Genomic DNA, 24,824 nt, shown 5'->3' on the forward strand with positions numbered 1-24,824 from the left:
TTGAAATATAAATTCCATCCACAGACTGGCGACCAAGTAGATTTTAAACCTGGACCTGTCTCCATCAGAAACTGGCGAGATCCCTTTGCTGAAAATACCTCCTCTGATTGGCCCTGAATTATGATTGTTAGATATTCATTCCATTGGCTAATACCAGTAAGAGGAGCTCTGGTAGCCTAGTGCCTAAGGCACTTGACTGGTAACCAGAAGGCTGGTGGTTCAAACCCACCAGCCACTCCTTGGAAGGAAGAAGGGGCAATCTACTTCCGTAGTGAGACTGCCTCGGAAACCCAAGGAAGGGTCGCTATGAGTCGGGTCTGACTTGACAGCATATAACAACAATGCCAATAAGACCACTAAAAAAGGCCACTCATTAAATCTGATTAGTATGTGCAACACCATGCCTTTGTTTATGCGTTTGTTATTGTTCTTTGATATGCATTTACTGAGCACCTACTGTGTGCCAAATACTCTTAGGCGCTGGGATACAAGGAAGGGTGTGGCACACTTCCTGCCAGAGTTCATGGCTTAGTGGGACAGATAGGCTCTTAGTCTATGGGAGCACAGATGAGAAAGGAGCTAACTGACCTTGAGTGGTCTCAGGGGCCTTGGTCCTGGGTCAAGCTGGGAAGGCTTCTCAGAGGAGGTGACTTTTGAGTTGGGTCTTGAAGAATGAATAAATGTGAATAAGTTTCTTCAAAATATTTTCTGAGAAGATTTTGATAAGAGAGGGAAGAGCTAGCTTAAAGGAAGTGATAAAAGTTAGGGAAGGGGGTCAACAAGCTCAACTCAACTCACTGCTGTTGAGTTGATCCTGGCTCATAGCAATCCCTTCTTGGCTTTCCAAGGTGGTATCTCTATGGAAGTAGATTGCCCAGGAGGGGCACAGAAAGGGGTGATTGAGGCACCTGAAAACTTAGTTCTTAGACAAATTTACTTGGTGTCAGTCATGGCCCTATAGCCTTGATCCTTTAAGTCCAGGGACCCCACCTTCTGTGCAATGCTGTCCAATAAAATTCCCATGATGATGCAAATGTTTTACTTCTGTGCTGTCCAATACAGTAGCCACTAGCCACATGTGCTACCGAGCACTTGAAATGTGCCTAGTGTGACTGAAGAGCTGAGTGTTTAATTCTTATTAATTTTAAATAAAATGGCCATCATAAGGATAGTGAAGCTGTATATGCTTCTTATCTTGGATCACATATTTGAGATGACTTTTGAAAATCTTGGTGCCTGATGCCTGAAATTCCCATGAGATTCTGATGTTGTTAATTTAGGGTGGGGCTTGGGCATCACTATTATTTGAAACTCCCAGGTGATTCTAAGATGAGTCAAGGATTGAGAACCAGCGATGCAGAACTTTGTCTCCCACTCTCTCATAGGTGGGGAGGCCCCTCTTGTTATAGCTTTGTCCAGGATATGTGTTTGGACTATCTGGGTCTTCAGTCTATGGGCTCTTCCTAATATCCCTCTGCCCCTGGAAGGCCTCATCCTTGGTCAGCTTCCTCTCCGTGCCCAGTAGGAAGGTCAGGCCCTAATACCTCTCACACAGCCTTCTGGGTCTCTCTGCTAACCTCGCCTGCCCCCTTTCCAGCCCAGAGACAGCGGCCTTTCGCCTCAGAGCGCTGCTAGGAACTAGCCAGCTCCCTCTGCCCTAGAGCAGAGCTCAATGGTCAAGGGGCTTGGTCCTTGCAGGCCCCTCTGGCCCTTGGACAGAGCCCAACCAGCCATTTTCCCAGGCTGGGCTGGGCTGAAGCAGGGGCTGGTGGCCAGGTCTGTGGTTTGGCTGACTATTGCGTTTCCCTATTAAGCAAATATGCAGATGAATGTTTAGGGCAGCATTAATAAGACTAAACTTGGAGAGAGCCCTCTTTCCCCATGTATCTTGGAAAAAGCTTTCTGAGCTGGGGCTCACTCAGCAGCTGCTACCCGCCTGCCCCCACTTTACCACCCACACCCCAAAAAGCAACTTTTCCCATGACTCACACATGGCAGCTTGTGCACTTCTTTTATTATTAAATATATAAGCAGCTTCCTATTTTTAAATAGATATTTAAATGACTTTATATAAAATAATTCACCACTTCCAAGTATAAAAAGGAAATCTCACAGTGCGTGAGCCAATGTTCTCTCTCAGCTTTCTTGAAGAAAAGAAGGGGTTCCTGTGTAGACAGCCGGGGCAGACACCCAGAGGTGGTTCTGGGGCCAGCCCATTTCTGTGTCACCAAGTACCCACAAAGAGCTTCTGCAATGGGTTGGACTTTCTTTTTGACTTTTAAAATACTGTACGTTGGGGTTGGGGAGGGGGTGGGATAATGCCTTTTTGTTTTTCCTTCAAAGCTTCCATTTTAAATATGTATTTTCTAGTATCAAATATGGAGTTTGTGTCTAGAAGGATGAGTCTCCAGTAAAAGTTCTCCGCTGCCCTTCCCTCAGCTCTCTGCATCACTTATGGCAAGTGGGAGCCAGTGAGCCCTCACTTTTTGGGGCAGTAAGGGAAGGCCCTGAGCCCTGGCACAGAGGCCCAGGGCAGCAGCACAAAGGGCCCAAGGGCAATCGACAACCCTGTCACTATTGCCCAGGTCTCAGAACTATGGCTGTGGGTTGGGCCCAGGAAGCTGACACCCTCAGAGGCAGAGTTGAAAGCAGGGCCCTGATCCCTCCTGGCCTCTCTCCCACCCTGGCATGTCTGGTCAATAGGTGGTGGTAGTGGGGGCTGGAGTAAGAGTTGGAGGGTGTCAACTGCCTACTGGGGTTAGGAGAAAGGAAGAAAATGGGAGCTGGTGCCAGTGCAGGTGAGGTTGGGTGCAGCCCAGCCCCGGGCTCCTAGCAGAGACAACCTGTTCAGCTCCAGGTGCCTGCCAGCAGCAGCCTTAAAACTGTGGTTGGGGCAGGAACCTGGTTGTAGGAAAGGAGATTGGGCTGGGGGGTCAGGGGGCCAGGAGCCATAATCTCAAAGACCCATTTTCCGTCAGAGCTCTACCCTGCAGCCTCACTCTGTCTCTGCCCTCCCTTCTCTCCCTCCCTCCCTAGTCACTTCCCTCTTGGGAATGTCAAAGTGCAAGATGCAGAAACTTGGGCGAACAACGCAGCCTAAAGACCTGCTCTGGCTGGCTGTCTGGGCAGTTCTCCCATCTCACTCCTCCCTGGGTGTCAAAGGCTGGGTCAGGAGAAGGTTAGGGCTTAGGGGCTCCCTCTGTCAACAGGCGAGGCCAGCTCGGGTGCTCAGTGCAGGAAGCTGGGAAAGGCTAGATGGGAGGGAGGAGGATGGACAGCTGTTCACCCTGGGACAGTCAGGGCAGGCTGTACAGCAGGCAGATTCAGTGTTCACAGTGCAATGGCTTCCTTCATGGGGCGCAGCCTCTGCGTGGCCTCCTGGACACTCTGGCACAGGCCAGAGCTCAGTCCTCCCCTTGATGTCCTCCCCTTGACATCAGGAGCAGGCCAGGCGGGTCCTGAAGACAGGGCTGGCTGCCGTACTCCACCCAGCAACCAGAGAGGGCACTTAGGTGAGCAGAGGGTGTAGAATCCTCCAGGCTGTCGGTGCAGACCAGCAGGCCCAGAGGCATCCTCTTCCCGTCATTTGGGCTGCACGCAATTTTGGGAAATCCAGCTGACGCTGTCCCACCCTGCCAATCTTACGTTCTTCTCATCAGAGACAAGTCCCTGCTTGCTGATGTTGGGATGTCTTGGCACCAGGCAGGTCCTTGGGCACAAGGGCTCTTCCATTCCTCAGCTCCTGCCCTGCGCTCCCACATCCCACAGGCCTCTGAGTCCCTGGCCCAGGTTTGGCTTAGAGGGGAGTTTGGGGAGGGTGCAGCCCCTGGGGCCGAGGGTCCTGAGCCAGGCTTGCCAGCCTTCTTCAAGCAAATAGGAGCCTCCAGGGCCCACAATAAATATCAATAGCTTGGGGATCACCCCCCGGCCCTCTCTCAGTCAGTTGAGGGTCAGAGGGTTGAGGGTGGAGGGACCCCAGCCTGGCTGCTCTGGTCCAGTCCTGGCAGGCAGGGGTGCTGGAATTGGGCAGGTCACCATCCCAAGAGAAAGGCTGGGGAGGGGTGGTGATGGACACTCCCATAAGTTCTCCTTCCATGGAGAGACTGTCCTGTGCACCCAGCTGCAGGGAGAGAAAGAAAGGCTGGTCAGCTGAGTGGGAGTGGAGGAGGGTTGCTGAGGACATGGGTGGGAGAGGTGCAGCGTTCCTGTGGGCTGTTGGTGCTACAGGCACAGTTTCCTCTCATTCCTTCCCTCGCCTTCTCAGCCACCCCAGACACCACAGACAGGCCAGACTGCCTTCCTTGGCAACAGTCCAAGCCTCTGGTCAGACTGGCCTTACCTCCTACCTCTTTCTGGGGAACCAGGGACCACAGGAGGAGGCAATGGGGTCTGGTAGAAGTTTGAGCAGAGCCAAGGTGAGGGGTCATGCTCAGGCAGAGGGTGCCTGACAGGGATGGAAGGGGGACAGTTCAGTGACCTTAGACTCCTCCTCAAGTCAGGCCATCTAACTGGGCTTGGTGCAGTGAATCTAAGGGTGACTCTGCTAACTTCAGCAAATAAAGAGGATTTTTCATTTAAATCTCCACATCATCCCAGAGAGAGTTATCACAAATGACAGAAGTAACTGAAGAGGAAGAACTTGGGCCAAAGTGGAAAAGTCTAGAGGCAAATACTGGGACAAGGAAACTCCCACCATGCCATTAGGCATGCTAACCCCTGAGAAATCCAGCCTTTTCCTGGATGGGCCAAGGGACTTGCCTCCCCCATCATCCATAGGAATCGGTGCCCTGCTTTCTCCCACCCCACCCCCATCTTTGTCCCCTCGCCCAGCATCCTCAGAACACTTTGTTCCCAGAGCAGAAATCCCCTGGACTCCATCCAACAGTTTGACTTTGACCCTGTGTGGAGCCTCCCACCCTGACCATGCATAGGCCCTACTGGCAAAGCCCAGGATGAGTATGGAGGGAAGACAGGACCACAGCCTCTGGCTCCCAGCCCATTCCCATGCTATGGAGGGGAACCATAGACTGGCCATGGGCCAAGGTGGGTACATCCAGGCCACAGGCCCTGCTGGGGCCCAGGAGGGAAGAAAGACCAATTAGGCAAGCTCTGTCCTGCTGCCCCTAACTCCTGGTTCCCTGGGGTTGCCATGCTTGGGTCTGAGTTTTCTTTTCTGTATCTCTGTGTCCCTCTCTCAATCTCTCTGCCTCTGGGTTTCTTTTGCTCATCTTTCCCATGAGAGTAGCAGTCAGTCTGGGGGCTGGTACTGAATCTCCCTGGGGCTCCTGGCACCCAGCCAGGGGATGGCCTAAGGACTGGACCGATTGATCTCAGTGAAGCCTTGATGTGGCCCCTGACTGGGCTCCCTCTGTAATTGAAATCTTAAGAGGAAGAAGAGGAAAGCTTGTGACAGGTCTGAAAATAGGCAGGCTGGGGAAATTGAGTAGGAGTGTAGAGGATTGGGGCAGAGGGCCAAGACCAAGGTGGGGAGGCCAGCAACCAGTGAGGACAGCGGCATCCCCAGGGACCTCTGTCCACTCTCTGCTCACCAGTCCTGAGGAGCCTGGGCCACCCTCACAGTCCTATCAGGGGCCCAGCTGACCTACTCATACATCTTAGCCCACCATTTCAACAAGGTAGTCTCCAGGATTCCAAATGTATAACTTCTTGCTCCTTTCTAAATAGACCCCCTTGGTTTGGAGCATTTGCCAGATACCCTATCTTTCCAAGAATGGCCCGGATCTGTACATATGGGAAGGTCCTAAAGCACTTACTTGCCTTTGGCATGGGGTGTGATTGGCAACTTGAATGGGTCACTCCAGTGACCCAGCCATCTAGCCAGTCAACAAATCAGCCAGTCAGCCAATCAACTTATAAATAGAAGAATATTGTCCAGGTTAAGGAAAGTAACAGTCCCACTGTACTCTGAGCTGGTCAGCAACAGTCAATAAGCTAATCAGGCCAGTCAGCCAGTTGGTTAGTTAGTTACCCAGCTAGCTGGTCAATCAGAGTCAATTAGTTAGCTGATTAATTGGTCAGTCAGAAAGTTGATCAGCTAGAGATAGCTGGCCACAGCCAGTCAGTCAGTCAGACCAGTCAACATTTATTGAGCTATTGGCAAGTGTGGAGAGCCCCTCTCTGTACTAGAACTTGAGACAGAAGAAATGCAAAAAAAGGGAAGACACATTCCCTGCCCTCAAGGAGCTTACAACCTTCTTAGGGATGCAGGATGTACATAGACACATAAAATAAAAATTAAAAACTTATGAAAACAACATTCAAATAAGTGCAAATTGATATACTATTAACCAATTACAAAAGATCAGGAGGAGTAGCAATTAAAGGAATAACCAGAAGGCAGTGGGAGCAATCAAGGAGCTTCTGATGGGGCTGGTTGGAGGTTTAGGGAAGGAAGGGAGAAGGGCTGTGGGCTGGTGGGTCGGGGTAACAGTGGGGAAGAAAGAATAAGGGCCATAACAACGTGTTGTTTATCACCAGTGTGGGTAAGGGCAATAGAAGGCACTCCTAAACGTGTGGGAGATGCAGTTGGGATTAGGCTTTGAAATAATTTCAATAGGCCTAGATGATGGGCAGAAACCAATAAGGTGATTTTAACAAGGATGAATATAAACTCCTGCACTTTGGTTAAAAAAAAAAAAAAATGTCCAAGTATAGGATAGAGAAGGTCTGGCTTGACAGAGGTTTGTGGGAAATGGCACTAGAGGTCTAATAGACTATAAGTTCAACATTTGATAATAGTATGATGCAGTTGTGAAAGAACTAATGCAATCTTAATCTGTATGAATAGAAGAATATTGTCCAGATCAAGGAAGGTAAGAGTCCCACTGTACTCTGAGCTGGTCAGACAACATCTGGAGTACTGTGTCCAGGGCTGGGTGCCACATTTTCAGAGGGACATTGACAAACGAGTGTGTCCAAAGGAGGGCGACCAGGATGGTGAGGGGTCTGAAAACCATATCATATAAGGAATGTTTGAGGGACTTGGCCACATTTAGCTTACAGAATTCTTAAAGGGGATATGACTAATTGACTTTAAATATTTGAGGGCTGTCAGAAGGAATTGGAGCGAGGACCAGTGTGGAGGGGGCAGGGAAACCAGTTTTGCTTCTTTAAGGAAAGACTTCTCATAGTGCTCATTGGAGATGGCATGGGCTGTAGCTAGGCAGGGAGCTTGCCTGGAACTGGGAAAGTGTGACAGGAAGCTGGCTGAGAGGGGTGGGATGCTGGGCCAAATGACCTCTGAGATCCCATCTAAGACTGAGATTCTATGGCTCCATGACTCTAAAGGCAGGAAGGTAGAAATGACCTTGGCTGAGAAGGGCCAAATAGGGGAGCAAACAGAGGTGGAAGCTGGTATGAGATGCATATGGAGGGTAGTTGCTGGAGGGGCTTGGAAGCCAAGCTGCGAACGTTGGATTTGAAGTGGTTGGCAATGGAGAACTACTGAAAATTCCCCTCACAAAAGCCACATATGAGGAAGAGAATTTGGATTGCTCTGGGATTGAAAGTGGTAGCGAAATGAGAGACTTGATGCAAAAATTCAGGCAAGAAGTCATTTTTGGCCTTAGATACAGTAGAGATACTGGAGAAGCAGGAGAGACTTAAGGGCCTGGCCAGGAGAGGATGGGCCAGAGCTGGTGATGGATGAAAATGGGAGCAGGAAAGAGGGGAGGGAGTTGAATATGTGGGCCTTGGGAGGAGCTGGTGGTGTCACCATTGGGTTAGGATGCCTGGAAAGGGTATAGCTCATTTTAAGGGGTGGAGAAAGTCAAAATCAGAATCTTACCTTAGAATTCCCTCTACACTGGCAGTTCCACCTGTCTGTCCTCATCCTGGGTCAGGGGGCTGCAGGCAGAGCACAGGGCTGACATGAGTTCAGTAGGAACAGGGAAGAAAGGGACTCCCAAGCTTACTTCCCATGTCCCTTGTGCATGTGCTCCAGCCCTCTCAGATGTGGAAGACCCATCATTGCCTAATCCTGGGAAGAAACCAGAAAAAAGCCCAGACACAGGAAAGAGGGGAGGCCCCTCCTCCTCCCCCATTCTCTTCAACACCTCCAATTCTTCAATGCAAGGGCAGAAGGTCCTCCTCCCTCCCCAAATCTAGAGGGAAAATCAGTCCCTAGCCATGTCTGATCCCAAGTTAGGCTCCAAGTACTTCCCAGGACTCCACTCCACTCCAAGGTCCACCTCACCTGCCCTCTGGCTGTTCCAAGGAAGATTCCACTGTCTGAGATTCTCGATGGCTCTAAGGACAAGAAAGCAGATTTGCTGAGGAGCTGGGGGAGGCTGAGGGGATAGTAGCTCCATCCCCAGGCAGGGAAGCCCCAGGAGTTGATGAAATTGTTGCAAGAGTCTGTCCTGCTGCCCCTAGCTACCCAGAACTGGAGATCAGCCAGAGGGCCAGGAGAGAGCTGTGAGGCCTCCCTGCTGACAAGCTCCTAATACACTCCCCCTCCACCCATGCACGCTGTGTCCTGTGGGTCCTCGTACTCCAGGACTCCACAGAGCCCCAAGGGAATGCACCTGCCTAACATACTCACACACACAGCATCACGCTCTTTCTTTGCCTTCCCTATCATCTGGGTTCTCATCCCGCTGTTGTCCCAAGAATATTCTCTCTCCCTTTGTTCTGTTCTGGCCCCTTCCCTTCCTGCTGATGTTATAGCCATTCTTAAAGAAGCTGTCCCTCCCAACTGCCCCAGGTTCTGTGTTCAGCCAGCCTCTCCTCTCTCAGTGTCTGAAGAACCCAGGTTGCGCCTCCACCCTGCCCCCAAGGGCTGCCCTCCTCTCTCTCCTCAGGCTCTTCTTACCCGCCGCCTCCGCCTGTAGAACAGGAGGCCGCCAACAGCCAGCAAGACCAGGATGATGCTGGGCACCAGCAGGCGGAAGACAAACCCAGGGAGCTGGGGGTCGGAGGGTCTCACATGTTGCCTCTCATGGCCTGTGTCAGTCAAAGGAACGGGGTTAAAACGGGCCTGGGGCCTGGCCTTCCCCTCACTCGCTTGTCCTTCCAGCTCTGTGGGGCTCCTCCGATCCCTGGTGCTCCTCTTGCCCTCCAGCTCCCCAAGGGGCAGCACACTGCTCCTTGAGTGGCTTCTGGGAAGCCTTGGCTGAGCAGAGGGGGTAGAGGGTCTGCTGAGGCCTTGTGGGTGCAGCGATGGAATCCTGGGCAATCCTGGCTCCTGATGATCTCTGGGCACGGCCAATGGACTGCCCATCTTCTCAGGTGTGCGATTCCAGGCTTGGCCCATGGGCTGGACAGGGCCTGCACTATTCAAGTGGGTGCCAGTTACATCTGCCAGCTCCCGGGCCTCTGCTGATGCCGCAAGTGGAGAAGATGTTGAGGGGAGGTCGCTGGGTGCGGCTTTCTCTTCCTGGACACTGCCCTCTCCTGGCCTGGAGGGTGAAAGGTCAGCTCCTTGGGGTATAGGACCCTCACTAGCCTCTCCAGAGGCTTCTTCTAGGGCCCAGTTAGTGCCCAACACAGAGTCAAGAACATCCTCCATCCCAGAGATGGGGGCCCCATCAGATGGGTGGGGCTGAGGTAAACCAGTGGTGGGGTTGCCCTTGACACCTGGAGGCTCCGGAGGCTCAAAACTCTGGCAGGTGCTCCTGGGTGGTCGCTGCTTGGCACTGCCTGGGTCCACCGCATGAAGGGGTTGCTCACTGGGCAAGAGGGAGCTGCCCTCTGCCCCCTCAGAGTCAGCCCAGCTCAATCCAGCCATAGGGGCTGCAGAGGGGGCACGGGGCTGGTGAGGGGAGACAGAGGCTGGGTCACTGCTAGGGATGGCTTTAGGGTATAGGCAGTTGCAATCAGGCTTGGTCACCACATCTGAAAGAACCAGAGAGAGGGAGAGAGAAAGACGGGGAGGAGATAGAGTCACCAGCCTCCAGCACAGCTTTCCCAGAGGGGCCAAGAGGGAGACATGGGCCTGGGGTTCTCCTCATCCCCTAATTCAGCCCTGGGGCTGAGGAGAGGACAGGATGGAGTGGATGCTCATGAGACAGGCCTCAGGTAGAAGAGGTAAAGACTGCAGGGTCTCATGGGTCAAGAGCAAGGAGGGGGCTTGGATGCACAGGCTGGGGGTCGGGGTCAGGGAAGACAACAGAGAACAGCCCATATTAGAGATTCAGCCAGGCAGACGCCAAGCCAGGGTGAGTAGCAGCCAGCTCTCGAGGTTGAGAGGTGGCATCCAGGACTAACACAAGGCACCCTCAAGCCCAAAGACACCACATTGGTTGGAAAGCAGAGAGATGGTTTCATGCACAGCCAGGGACCACACAGTCATGGTCACAGGCGGGAACCGACTGAAGTTGGAATGTGGCCATGGCTTGAGGCCTTGGTATTGAAGCAACAAGATTGGACTTGGCCACTGGCAGGTGGCAGGGCCTCAGGCCCTGCCTCAGGGAGCTGTAGAAGGACACATGTGGCACAGGATGTAGAGACGAGGACACGCAGGGCACACACGTATGCAGTTGAGCCAGCACTGAGAGAGTTTCAATGATTCTCAACTTCAAATCCAGCCTTGTCCTTTGAGGGGACATTCAAGGCATCCTGGGGACTTCTGGAGCCAGGGTATCCTGGTGATTCACAGCAGGGCTCCTGGAGGGAGGGCCCTGACTCCCAGATGGGGCCTCAGCTCTCTCCACTGAACCCTCCATGTGTTCAGCCAGCCTGCAGTGCCCATGGGGAAAGCCTCCATGCCTGCAGGGCTCTTAGAGAGGGGGCCCTTTCCACTCCCTGATCTCGCAGCCACCAGCATGATCCTTCTTGATGCCTTGGCATGCAGACATACGTAGGTGTGCATGCACACACATGCCAGAAGAGACATGTGCCCAGGAATGACCAGAGGTATGTGAAGCCACACATGTACATGAAACAAACACATCTACACACACAGGAGCATGAGTAGCAGCCTCCCTGGGGGTCTCTCCAGCTGCACATCTCACCTCCCTCCACCATCCACTTCCTGGTCCCTTGGACTTACTTTGGCTGGAGCATTTAGCAAAGCTGTCACTGCAGTTCTTGCTGAAAACTTTCCAGTCTTCTTTAAGGAGATTCTTTGTTTCATTAAAGACATTCTTGATCTTCTCCAGCAACTGGAGGGGTGTCTCATAGAAAGTTCGGACACAGGCCTGCAAGGAGAGCAGGGAGCCCTTTTGGTGAGCACGTCCCCATCCCTTTTGTCAAGCTCTCTTGGGCTTTCTCACACTTATCTTCTTTTTCCCTTTCACTTCATCCTTCCTCTCCTCATTGGTTTGCAGCAGAATCAATCCTGAGGTTGTGGGATATGCCATTTATTTATATATCCACTAAACACAAATTATATGCCAGGTGTATGGTAAATATCTGGGAACCATATAATGAGGGACAGTGGGGTGTTCCCTGGAAGAACTGGACATTTAGTCCAACAGGGGCATTTGCACTAAACACACTGTTACAAGTGTGGTGAATCCGATGAAGAAGTACTAAGTGCTCTAAGGGTATATAACAAGGGGGATTAAATGAGCCCGAGGGTTCCAGGAGAATTTCCCCAAGGCACTGACTCAAAGATGAACAGGAGGTAATCAGTAAGGGGGTATGTGGTGGGTGTGGAAAGAGCTCCAGGAAGAGGAAACAGACTGTGCAAAGGTCCTGAGGCAAGATAGAGCCTGAAATGTTGAAAAATTACAAGGAGGCTAGTGTGGCTGCAGGGGCAACATCTAGGAAGAAAGTGGTGAGAGATGCAGCTAGAGAGAGGTTAGCAAGGGCCAGGTTCTGTTGGGTCCTGTTGCCTGTTGGCCATTCCACAGAGAAAAAGGGAAAAAATAAAAACACTATATATATATATATGAAGCACACTGCTGGGAGGGGGGCAGCGGCATGGTAAGACTTGAGTTTTAGAAAGATGGTCCTGCTATGGTGTGGAGAGTGGGATGGAGCAGGCCACAGGTGATGTGGGCCCTTCTTTGGCATTGGTGTGCCTTGCAGGTAGGCCTGAAGGTGCCCGGCCCTGAGTGGCCTCTCTTACTCTCTGCTGAGGCTGCACCCATCTGCTCATGGGACCCAGGCCCCCCACATCCACCAGAGCTCTGAGTAGCTTCACACACCTCTTGGGTTTTCCTCTCATGTCTTGGGATGCTCTGTTTTAGTCCCCCTAACAAATTCCCCCTTCTCAACCTGACTGCTAGATGCGGGCATTTCTCAGGGCTCAGTGTTGGGCCTGCCTTTGCTTTCTCGCTAGGCAATGCCAGACACACCCACCACTTCACCTATGGCCTATTTGCCCATGACTCTCAAATGCCAAATTTTTCCTTAAATTGAGCCACACAGGGAAGACCTATTGGTTTTACTAAGGTGTGAAGTCCTCGAGCACATCACGATGTCCCCCCATGGCCTGTGCACAAAGCTGAAAAAGCCAAATCAGTAGCCAATTCCAACTCGTAATGACCCTATGCATGCCAAAGTAGAATGATGCTCCATAGAGTTTTCAATGTCTGATTTTTGAAAGTAGACTGTCAGGCCCTTTTTCTGAGCACTGTAGGCCCATAATAAATGTTCATTAGATGAGTGAATAAGGAGCTCTGGTGGCATAGGGATTAAGGCATTTGGCTGCTAACCAGAAGACTGGCAGTTCAAACCCACCAGATGCTCTGCAGGAGGAAGATGAGGCAGTCTGCTTCTATAAAGATTTAGAGCCTTGGAAACCCAATGGGGGTCTCTACGAGTTGAAATCAACTCAAGGGCAGTGAGTTTGGTATTTGTTCAGTTTAGATGAGTGAATGAATGAACGGGAAGTCCTAGGCTCAGCTCCAGCACTCACCAGCTATGTGACACTGGCCAAATGAATTATCTAGTTTGGGCTTATTTCCTCACCTGTAAAGTCAAAATAATATTCCCTACCAGCCACTCCCGCAAGGTTCTTGTAAGAAAGAGGTAAACTGGCTTGCTCCCCTCTCTTCGCAAACCTCTGTCTCCCCCACCTCCCTTCATACTTCATAGAGAAAACAGGAACCATCAGACAGAAGTTCCCTCTGCCCCTCTGTTGCAGCAGAGATGTGCTCTCTCTCCTCAGGAGCTCAGTTCTTCTCAACAACAAAGGTCCCTCCCTTCTGAGTCTGCCCCATCAGCATCCAGTGTGTACCCAAATGGGGTGTGAGGACCACTAACATCATATCATATGTTTGCTAAAATGCATATTCCTGGGCCCCTCCTCAGACCCAGTGAGTCAAGCTGTCTGGGGGAGTGGCCTGGGAATATGGATTTCAGACAAGCTCTCCAAGTGATTCTTATGAACCTTATAGTTGGAAAACCACAAATTTAATACCTTTCCTTAAAACACTTCCCTCCTTCAACCCCAGCTTCCAGCTGAATCTCTTGTTTCTGCTCCTTTTTAGAGCCAAGTTCCTCCACAGTAGTGTCTCCACTTCTTCTCTTTCTATCATCCTGATTTGGCATTGGCCTCCAATAGCCACCGCCACGTTGCCAAATCTAACAGACACTTTTCAGCCCTTATCTTGTTTGACTTCTCAACACCATTTGATAAAGCTGTCTACTTCCTCCATCTTGAAACACTCTCTTTCTTGGGTCCAGTGACACCACACTCCCCTGGTTTTCCTCCCACCTCTTGGGCTGCCCCTTTTCTGCCTGACCTCTAAATGCTTTGGTACCTCCAAGTTCAGCTTGGGCCTGGTTCTCATCTCCCAGCGGGCAATGCTATACAGTTCCAAGGCTTTGTAGATGACCCATACACTGGTAACTATTCCATCTCTATGTATGTATGTATGTATGTATCTATCTGTTTTCTATCTATTTATTTATCTATCTCTGTATCTCAAGACACTTATATCTAGCTGCCTGCTCACAATCTCCATTTGGCCATTCCACAAACATCTCAAGATTAATGTGCCCAAACTGAACTCTCGCCCTTCCTCCAAAAACCTGTTCCACCCTCTGATCATCTCCATATCAGCATCATAGAAACATCCAGGTGCTCAAGTCAAAATCCCAAGACTCATCCTTGAGTCTTCCCTTCCCTCAGCTCCTCACATCCACTGCATTTACCAAGTCTTGGTTCTGCCTCCACAATCTGTTTGCACGTCTCTACTTGCCTCTGCCTTCACTGTACCACCTCATCCAAGCCATCAATATCTCTGGCCTGGATTCCCTGCCTCCATTTCCATTCCCTGCAGTCCATCCTACACACGGCAACCAGAATGTCTTACAATCTGGCTAAGTCAGATTAAGTCATTTACTTGTTTACAATGGGTTCCCTTACAACTTAAGACAAAATTACATCATCTTTAAGGTGGCACAGTGCCTAAGGCGTTTGACTGCTAACCAGAAGGTTGGTGGTTCAAACCTACCAGCTGCTCCACAGAAGGAAGATGGGGCAATCTACTTCCGTAAAGATTTACCACTTCGGAAACCCAGTTGGGGTTGCTTTGAGTCAGAATCGGCTTGATGGCAGTGAGTTTGGGTTTTGAAGGCCCCAGATGAGATGGCTCCTGCCTCCTCTGCACTCTCCCTTTCACATCCCATGTCTGGCCATGCTCATCACCCTTTGGGTCCCTGGATGTGCACGTTCCTGTCCCCCAGAGGACTTTGTGCATTGTGTCCCCTGAGCTGGAGCACTCTTAACAGCCGATAACAGCTTTCTAACTTTTACTCATCTTTGGATCTCAAATTAACATTTTCTTACTCAGAGGCCTGTCTCTAGGCATATGAGTTGAACAGTTACCTCAAGTAGATACACTCCTTGGAGAGAACAATCATGGGAGAAAGAAGGGCTGCTTATGCACAGGGAGACAGCTCAGGAGTCAGGAGTGCATGGAGGGATGAACACAGGGAAGAGGTAACTATGGGGAGGAAGTGGGAGGGGAGCTGTTGCATTGTGGGAAACTCAATGACATGAGACAAAATATATGTGAACTGCTGTATGGAAAGTGAATTTGCTCTATAAACCTTCACCCAAATCACAATTAAAAAAAAAAGAAAAAGAAAAATAATCAAAAGCCCACGTATTTATCCAAAAAAAAAAAAAAAAAAAAAAAGAAGGAGAAGCCTATCTCTTCTTCCCCACTCCTGCCTCCATTCAAATTAGAGACCTCTTATTCTCTCTCACAGAACCCCACACAGCTCTTATTCACAGGCCACTAGCTCACGTGTTTCAGATTTTCCCTTTTCTGGTTTACTCTTCTCTAGTGCAACTCTCACCATCCTACATGTCACATATTTTACTTATATATTTTGTTAGGGGTCTCACCTCCACAAATACCACCCCCAAATACAATCTCCATGAATGTAGAGATTTTTGTCTGTTTTAATCACAGCTGTTTCCCAGTGCCTAGAACAGTGTCTGGTATGCAGTATGTGCTCTATAGCTATTTGTTGATAATAAATGAATAGCCCTTATGCTTGTAGTTACATGTCATTGTTTGTTTAATGAATACTAACCTCACTTGACTATAAGCCCCATGAGGGCAGGAACCATGTTATTTCTTGCTCACGATGACATTGTCAAGGTTGAGCGCTGCACCTCCTAAATAGTAAGTCCTCAGTAGAAGTTTGTGGGGTGAAAGAATGAATGAGAAAGTGAGTGAAAGATGACATGAAGGTAAGTGAATGCACTCAGTGCTTGTGGGCACAATGCCAGTGAAGGCCAAAGCCAGGCAATCAGGGGACCTTGGGCACTGGATGATCCCACCATGACTTGTACTCCCCTCAGCCGCCCTCTGCCCTTACTCAGTGCTGTCAGTTCCAGAACCTTCCTACCTTGTCCTGTTCTTCATGATCCTTGGTGAAGCAGCTCTGTAACCTCAAAGAAAGTTCCTGGAGTTGCACGATTTTATTAGCATTGGGGGTGTTGTCTTTGAAACGCAAAGTGTCCTCCATTATGTCTTGCACCAGGAGAAATGCCTTCTTAAGGTAGCACACGGGATCATCCTGAAAAATGAGACTCTAGAGCTTATGCTCTGACTGGTGCAGCCTGGGGACCAACACTCTCGGTTAGATAACCCCCATTCCAGGAAGATGGAGGGCTGCAAGCTGACCTGTCCCACCCCTGGGGGGAGGGTGACACTCTGCAGTAATAAGGAAAATGCTGCATTCAACTGTTCTTTGCTTCTCTCTTTGGGATCTGGCCCTCCTTGGGGTTGGAGTAGAGAAAAGGAAATGTGGATCTGATCAAAGAGGGATTTGGATTTCTGGATTTGGGGGATATAATCAGGATGGAGGCACACAGGGACGATGGGTTGTGGGGAACCCCTCTTGCTCTCTTTTCTTTTCTTCCCTCCTCGCCTCCTACCAGTTGGGTCTGACTCAGCGGCATATAACAAGTGACAGATATGATTGGGAGCTCTGGTGGTGTAGTGCCTAAAGCATTTGACTGCTATCCAGAAGTCTGGTGGTTCAAACCCACCAGCCACTCCTTGGAAGGAAGGTTGGGCAATCTACTTCGGTAGTGATATCGCCTTAGAAACCGAAGGAGGGATTGCTATGAGTCAGGTCCCACTCAACGGCAGTGTGCTGTGCTGTGCTCTGCCCCTCCCTCCCTCTTGACCTAGCTTCACAAAAGTCCTATACCATCTGACTCCTAATCCTCCAGTACATAGGGGTACTGGAGACCACCTCATGTTTCAAAGAATAACCGCAGAATTTCATTCGTTCACTCATTCATCACTCATGCCTTTACTAGAAACCTGTTGGAACAGGTGATAGGGACACAGAGGTAAGGCAGACAAAGTCTCTGTCTTTGACGAGTCCACTATCTCTTCAAGGAGAGAACCCAAACTACTAACAACAGCAAACCAAAGAGCTCTAAGTTCTAACAGAGATGTATATGGGCAGGTGTGTGGAAGCTCAGAGATGAGAGTGACTTCTTGGTATTATAGCTAAGATTTTGTAAGAGACACCAAGAGAAAGAGAAGTGGAATAAGGCTGGGGGTGGGGGTGGGAGGGACTGGAAAGGCTTTATAGGTGTTAGGAAGAATTTGAAGAAAGACTCCAAGGCAGGAAGGAACAGGGAATGTGGGCTTTGTGATGGAGATTGGAGCTCATAATTGCCAGTCTAAGCAACCTGGGCTTTCCCTTGGAGTGATACCTTCCACACTTTTGGGAAGGGTAATGGAAGCAACCCGAAGGAGCTCTGCTGGTGTAGTGCCTAAGGCATTTGACTGCTAACCAGAAGGTTGGCAGTTCAAACCCACAAGGCACTCCGTAGGAGGAAGACTGGGCAATCTACTTCTGTAAAGAGTTGCTGCCTCAGAAACCCAAAGAGGGTCGCTATGAGTCCAAATGAACTTAGCAGTAAGTTTGGTTTTTTGGTTTGTGTGAAAGCAACATGCTGGGGTTTCAGAAAGCTCCCCCTAGTGGTAGTATGAGGAGTGCACTGGAAGCAGGAAGACCAGTTAGGAGGCTCAGGCAACTGTCCAAGCAACTGACCAGGAGGGGCAGAACCCAAGGCTTCCTGGAAGGTAGAACCAGCAGCACTCTGGTTCTGCGGGAGGAAGACAGAAAGAACTGGACTGACTCCCTGGCTGCCAGTGTATCGCTGGATGCAGGTGACACTCTTAAGCCAGGCATATGACCTGGAAGTATTGGTTTGCCGTGGGCTCTAGAGCCAGTCTTCCAGGGTTTAAATAGGCCTCTAGCAGTTACCAGCTATGCTCCTTAACCTCTCAGAGGATAGTAAACAATATTAGTGTACCGAATAGTGTTATTGCAGAATTACATTAGAAAAGTCCCTGTCACATAGTAAGCACTTGATATATGCCAAGACAGGATAAGAGAGGAGAAGGGCATTTGAGCCCTAGACCCTGCCCAGCCCTGGACCCTGGCATCCCACACATAAGCACCTCATGCCCCCACCCTTTCCAGCTCTAAGATTTCTGCCAGCTTCATGCACTCACATACAAGGGCTATTATATAGGTTATCACGCACGACTTGTTAAGAGCCATCACTCACCAACTGGTCCGGGTCTACAAACTCAAAGGCAATTTGGCACGAGGTCTGCATCTGACTGTCAATCTGCAAGAAAGAGCAGGCCAGTGGTGTCAGGGTGGCTGAGGCTTAACTGAGGGACTGGAGTTTTGGGGTGGGTTAGGGTCTGAACATCTTCTACCTCCCCCCAACCACACCTGGAAAGACAGAGCCAATGCTAAGGGGAGGGCTGTGGAAGAACAAGACATTTCTTCCTTCTACCTCCCACCCCATGAAATCTGACAGAGGGCCAGCTTGTTATAAGGAAGAACTATCTAACAGAGTATGTAGAACAAAATCTCCCCCATGAGGTAGTTAGCTCCCATTGATGCAGGAATTTAAACAGAGGATGGATGGGCTCTGGGGATTCAGAATCTATAGGGTCTGGGGCTAGATGTTCTCAAAGCCCCTGTGGGACCCCAGAGCAGCAGCTCTATGATGCTAAGCCTCAGAGAATGCTATGGCTCTTGGGTCTAGCTTTGATGACCACTGCAGCTACAAGAGTAAGGAGTGGTATATGGGCCACAGGGGCAGGAAAACCAGCCTGTAGGCCCCAAGCTAAGGACCCTGGCTGGCCTTAGCTAATGGTGCCTCACCCTGCTCAGCTGGCCAAAGGGATGGTAAATTCCCATCTGAGCAGGATAACAGCCATGACAGTAAACTGATTCCACCTGGGTGGACCATGCTTGGAATGATTCTGTGGACTCAAGTAGAATGGGACACCGACTCCTACATGGCCTAGATGAGCAAGCTCTCCCAGTCCCGGGCTCAGGCAAGAGCCAGGGAGGCAGGGGTGGAGGAGTTAGGTGGGAGCCTCCCCTTCAAAACTGGCAGGGGCCCTGGTTCCAGACTGGTGGCACATCTAGGAGTCCAGGAGCTGAAGGCAACATCTGGACACATTAGGCACTGTGCTAGCTCCCTGGAAGAGGCATCTCACGGAGGGAGAGCAGGCCTTGGAAGCCTTTTCAGAGTCCACGATTGATTTTCCCGGGTAATTATTAACACAGGCAGCCAGCTGAAAACCCACCCCATCTACTGCCTGCAGGGATGTTAGAGAGGTTGCTTGGGGGCTAGAGGCCCTGATGTGCAGAGTTGAATGATGGGAGCATCAATGGAACTGAATGGGATCCACAATTACATTTACATGGCCCTATGTCTCTGTTTGCAACCCCTGTCTTTGACCCTGTTTCCTGACCCCAGCCTCAGTTTCCCCAGTAGGGAAAAGGTGAGGTAGGCATGGTAGAACACTCACCAGGTTCTGTAGGATCGTCAGGTGGCCATTCCCAATAATATGGCTACAGTGCTCCGGCACCTCCTCGGTAACACTCCTGCTCAGCAGGAGACAGGCCAACAGCAGCTGGGGGCCCAGCCATGTCTGTGACAGAGAAGGCGTCATTTCTCCCCAGCTCTCACTGCCCCTAAGAGCTCCCAGGCGCCATTGAAGGCAGAAAAACAAAGACCTCATACCTGTAATTTTACAGACTCTGCCCCTTACCTCAGGACGCAATAGTCTCCAAATCCAGTTTTCCCAGGACTTCCTAACAGCCATAGCAAACCTTACTCTCCCTTGATAACAAACCAAATGTCACTTCCTCCAAGAAGCTTCCCTAGATTCACCAAGCCTGACTACACGTTGAGGTTCTAATGATAACATGGGTGGCATGCCTACCAGTCTAAATTCCTCATTACATGGGAAAATCCTTGAGGGCAGGACTTACATCTGCCCATTATTCTGTCCTTGCAATATCAAACATTGAGCCAGGCAGCTTCTGGGCAGCCTACTCCTCTCAAGTTCCCATTCATGCACCAGCTTCCAGACTGCAAGCTAGAGAATCCTCCTGGGCCCAGGCCTTCTTCCCACCTGGTTCCACACAGGCCTGGCTCTGCCACTGGCAAGGCCAGAGGCCCAAACTCAGTTTCACTGGGAACTCATTCTTTGGCAGAGACCTCTTGGAGTCCTGAGGGTGTGTTTCAAGGAGTTCAACCAATCGATAGCCCAGCCAAATGGTTACAGGTACCAATGCCATCTCTGAGCCAGCCTCAGATGGCACCTGCCGACTGGAGCTCCATCAGCTTCTGCATCAAGCCAGTTCAGCTCTTATCATGGTGGGGACATTTTTCTGAGATCTCTCCCCTCTTTCAGCACCCACCTGGCCCTGTCACTGCTCACCTCCAGAGCTATGCAACTAGCTCCTGACACCCTTTCATTTCTCTTCCTTCTCCCTTTCCTCCTCCTCACTGAGGTCCCCTCTGTCCTCTGCTGGCCTTAGGTTCCCCCTCTCCAGCCAGAGGCAGAGAGACCCTTGAGCTTTCTTTCCCCAGCTTCGGGTTGTCTCCTGGGAGCTCATGAGCCTCCTGGCAGCTGATGCCCCCAGATTCAGGGAAATGATGGCAGGGTGGGGTGAGGGTTGGCACCTTCCTGGCCTCTGGGATCTGGGCTCAGCCCCAGTAATCTAGATGATGAGACAAATATTGCAAATAAATAGCACATGGGAAAAACACAAGGAGGCTACAAAACACCCCTCAAGAACATGCTGATTTACATATAACTAAAAGCCCCAATGTGTGCCAGTTCTTATAAGGGAGGAAATGCAGCTCTGGCTGGTCTACCAGGGAGGTTGCAAGGAGAAAAGGCCTCAGTGAGGCCTTGAAGGATGGAGAGAAGTTGGAAGCAGAGAGAAAGAGGGAGAGGTCTGGAGGGAAGAGGCACAGGATGGCCCAATGCCATTCAGCATAGGATTTAACCACGCAGATCTTGGCCTGGCCTGAGGAAGGGGGGATGTAGAAGACAGGGAAGATAGTCATGAGGGGGTCTTGGTGTTCTGTTGAGCAGTTGAGGAGGTAGCCCTGGATGAGAATTGCTGCCCATAAACCTCAGGTTCAGGACCCCTTGGAGGAAAGTGGGCCATGCAGAAGGTTTCTCTCTGCCCCAGACTGGCTCTGAAACTCTGATGTAAATAGTATGGAGGAAAGGGCCCCAGGGAAGCGGATGATTAGGAAGACAGACTTGCCACCGGCACTTCAAGATGTGGTTGAGGACAGCAAGGTGAGGTCACTGCTTAACCCCGAGGACTGTCTGACTTCTGTAGATATTTTAAGCATCAGTTTGGGGAGCACACAGCTGCCAGATGGGAGGCCAAAAGGAGCTACCCTTGGACCTGGGACCCCCGTTCTGCCTCAGAGGAAGATCTGGATGAGCACCCAAGGGTTAATGCCTTGGGTTAGGCTGGCTCTTCTCCCTCTTCCCTTCTTCCTTCCACTGACCACCCTCTGTCTCTGTGGGGCAACCTTGCTGCAGGTATCCTTGCTGCAGATTCAAAGAGATGCTAGGATTTGAAAGACCAGTCATCCGTTCTCATTCGCCTCCCATTGTGGTCCATCATTTCCATTCACAGGTCTCTAGAGAGATTCTGGCAAGACCGGACCCTTGCACTGTCCCAGCCTGAAACCAACCCTCTTTTCTTTCCTCCTTTTGGCCTCAGCTTTGCTTTCCTCATGTTTCCTTGTCTCTTGCCCATCACCCTGCCCTTCTCTCTTTCCCTTCTCAGCCTCATCTCCTCTCTCTCAGTTGGGCTCTTCCTTTCCTGTGGTTCTGTTCTTCCCTCTCCCTTCATCTGCAACCCCCTTCCCCCATCTCCACACATTTTTCTGCTCCTCTTCTGGCCAGGTTTCTCCTCCTATCTTCTCCAAGACTCCTTGGAAGCAAACCCACTGGAAGACCATTTACTATTCATTAACAGTATCCCATGCACCTCCAGGAGCTGCAGCAGCTACTACCCATGGTTGAGGCCCAGCATCTCCCCTGTAGTCCTGAGCTGCCCCCGCCCCTGTCCAAAATTCTGCAGCACCAAACCTTTTTCCCATCTTCCGCAACCACCACCAAGCTCTAAATCTCCTCAACTGACCAGGAATAGATTTTGCAAGAACAAATTTCAGAACGAGAGCCTCCAAAGCCAGGGGTTATGTCAGCTCTGAGGCCTGGTCCCTGCAAGACAGGCTTGACCCAGCCACTTAAGTCCCCATCAGCTGCCTGTGGACTGGAACAAGTAGTGGCTTGCCTGCTTCCTTCCCTCTTGTCAGTGTGGTGCTTGGTCCTGGCACTGTATAAGTCTACCGGCCCCTTAACTTTCCCCACCCAGAAGTGCCCACTCTCCTGCCAGGTCTGGAAGTATGCATGTGGTCAGTGAAGAAGGTGCTCCGTGATCCATACTCCAAGCACAGCCACTTCTCCTGTCCCTTAGCGGTGGCTGGTCAAAAGGTTGAGAGGTAGAGGCAGGGGTGCTCTGGCTGACACTGAGCCTTTGCCAGTGCGCACGAACCCTTCTTTGCTCCCTGCGTGTGGCTCAGTGTTACTCTCCGTGCAATGGGGTGAGCAGCCTTCCCCTTGCATGGGAAAGTGCCCCGGCCCCAGGAGCAGCTGCAGGACAATCCCTCAGCCGCCTAGCGCCCGGGGCCTTGGGGGCAGCTCTGCGCGCAAAGGCGGGAAGGAAACCGTAGTCCTTCTCCGCGGCGGGAAAGCCTCAGCAGCCGAGGCGCCCGGAAGGTCGGTCGAGAGGGGCCGCGTAACTCTCCCGCCCTGGGTCGGGGCCCAACGCCACCGTCGCTGCTTACCGTAGAAGGGCAGCGCCCGGCGGCGCCTCGCGCGGTCATACGGGCAGCTGGGTCCCGGTCGGGCGCGTCGGCCGCCGTTGCTTGCTGGCCGCTGCTTTAGTCCGCGCCTCGGCCAAGGGTCTGCGCCGCGGGTCTGTGCCTGGGTGCAGAGAGACCAGCAGCGGCGCGGAGAGAATCAAGAACTTTCACTTTCCCCAGCCGAGCTTCACTGGCCAGCTCCTCGGCACAGCCTTTTAAGCGGGCTGGGCATGTGGTTTATGGGAAATCACCCTGGACATGCGCCAGACGCACACACACACACACACACACACACACCACACGCACTGACACTGACACAGACACACACACACACACACACACACACTCTAGAGGCCCACTAAGCCGCCTCCCTACTCCCTCCCTTCCCCCAGCCCTCTGTCTGGTCTTCTGCGCCTGTCTTTCCAGTCGCCCTCTGTTTTCTTCACGAAAAGAATGCGGGCTCCACCGCCTCCCCGCCCTTCTCCCGCGCGCCGGGCCTTGGAGAGAGCCTTTCGTTCCTCGCTCTCCAAACAGATCCTGGGCTGTCAGTCTCTTTCTAATATTTGTCCCAAGGGACTTTCCCTGTAGGCTTGAAAATTCCCAGATCTAAGCAGGAAATGAGCCGAAAGCAGAGACAGGCACTGGGAGAGAAGGGCTGGCAGACACTGGGGCCTTTTCCCGTGCGCACGCTGCAGTCCCTCGCAGGATCCTGAGTCAGCAGGTTTGCAAGCAGCCCCTTCTCTCCGGTGCAGTCCCTAAGCAGCCAGCTCAGCCTCTTGTCTCGCATCCCGGTGAAAGGGATGGACAGTGAGGCCGGCCACCTGGCGAAGAGGGGAGGGAATGTGCCCTGTGAAGGGAGCCGGAGACTCTGCGGTCTGTGCCAGAAGGCACTCTGGGCACTTGACCTGTGGGTGATGTAAATGCGGGTGGGGATCCATGCTCGCTCTTGGGAGCGAAGGCCGGGCACCTGGACCCTAATTTCCTCTGAAGTTTTTGCAGATGCATTTGCAACGATGGTTAATCACATTTTATGTCTCTACATGAGAATTAATCTAAATGAAGCCTAATAAAATGAGCCTATTACTCATCATGCCAACTTCAGGAGCTTTTCCGTTCTTCTATTCATTATGATCCAAAGTGTTTCAATCCCCTCTTAGAAGTTGTCCACCCTCATCCTCTGAGAAATCTATCTATCTATATCTATATGTATCTATATGTATTCATATATATATCATCTCTTGTCCCTTGTCCCACATACCCCTTCCCTCAGGGCTTTCAACAGCTTCATTCCAGTTCTAATGCCTACTGGGTATACCTGGGATGGAAATGTAAATTCTCAGCAGGTGGTAGAACCAGAATGAACCAGTTCATTCATGGAACAAGGCTTGCTTCAATCCCCAAAAGTTCACAGCCCCATGCCTTTGCTCATGCTGGTCTGGTCCCTCTGCTTACAATGTTCCTTTCCTTTCCCTGTTTGTCTCATGGCATCCTTCAAGGCTGAAATTGTACCTCATCTTCTACCAGTGAAGCCTTCCACAACTCCCAGTAAATCAGTGTTTCCTTCTGGTAGCACAGTGCCTAAGGCACTTGACTGCTAACCAGAAGGCTGAAGGAAAGTTGGGCAATCTACTTCTGTAGTGATGCCACCTCGGAAACCCAAGGAGGGGTCACTATGAGTCGAATCGACTTGATTTCGACACCAGTGGGTTTGGTTTTTATTTTCACTGGACTTGGTTCATTCCTCCATAATAGCCTTATCAGTTATTTGTCATTCATTCATTCTTCACATTATTTTAAAAAAGTATTTAAGGTGGTTCTGATTAAGGGAGCATTTTAAGGATTAAGATGATGGTTATATTCTGCCCCTACCCTGGACTGAGGCTTCCGCCAGGGTGGCACCTGTGTTCACTTACCACTGAATTAATGGTGCTTAGCATAAAACGGATACCCAATTACTAGTTGAATTGAATGAGGCCATTAGACAATGATTCATTCACTACTATGTGCCAGGCACTGTGCTGGACACTGGAGATATAATGGTGAACATACAGATGTGGTCCCTATTTTCATGGGCTCGTGGGGCAGGCAGAAACTAAGGAGTGTGGAGGCAGCAACTGGGTACCTAGAGCCTTCAGAAAGGAAGGCCAAAGACAGAAACCTAGCCAGAGGAAACAGGTTGAGGGCTTACTTCTCCAAGGAATGTTCCCTCAAG

General features: G+C 51.0%; 1 protein-coding gene across 1 annotated transcript; it reads right to left on the reverse strand.

Annotated features, from left to right (window-relative positions):
* Nucleotides 1-7,820: 7,820 nt before the first annotated feature.
* On the reverse strand, nucleotides 7,821-22,633 carry CSF1 (colony stimulating factor 1). Its single transcript, XM_007949611.2, has 9 exons — nucleotides 22,595-22,633; nucleotides 19,236-19,358; nucleotides 17,969-18,031; nucleotides 15,778-15,948; nucleotides 11,012-11,159; nucleotides 9,310-9,855; nucleotides 8,834-8,964; nucleotides 8,216-8,268; nucleotides 7,821-7,866 (listed from the first exon to the last, which is right to left on the reverse strand). Exons 1-9 carry the CDS (start codon nucleotides 22,631-22,633, stop codon nucleotides 7,821-7,823), a joined length of 1,320 nt encoding a protein of 439 aa, XP_007947802.1.
* Nucleotides 22,634-24,824: the final 2,191 nt, after the last annotated feature.

Source organism: Orycteropus afer, unplaced genomic scaffold, assembly GCF_000298275.1.
Source record: "Orycteropus afer afer isolate SDZICR_OR568_19922 unplaced genomic scaffold, OryAfe1.0 scaffold00010, whole genome shotgun sequence".
In the NCBI taxonomy this organism is placed as follows: domain Eukaryota; kingdom Metazoa; phylum Chordata; class Mammalia; order Tubulidentata; family Orycteropodidae; genus Orycteropus; species Orycteropus afer.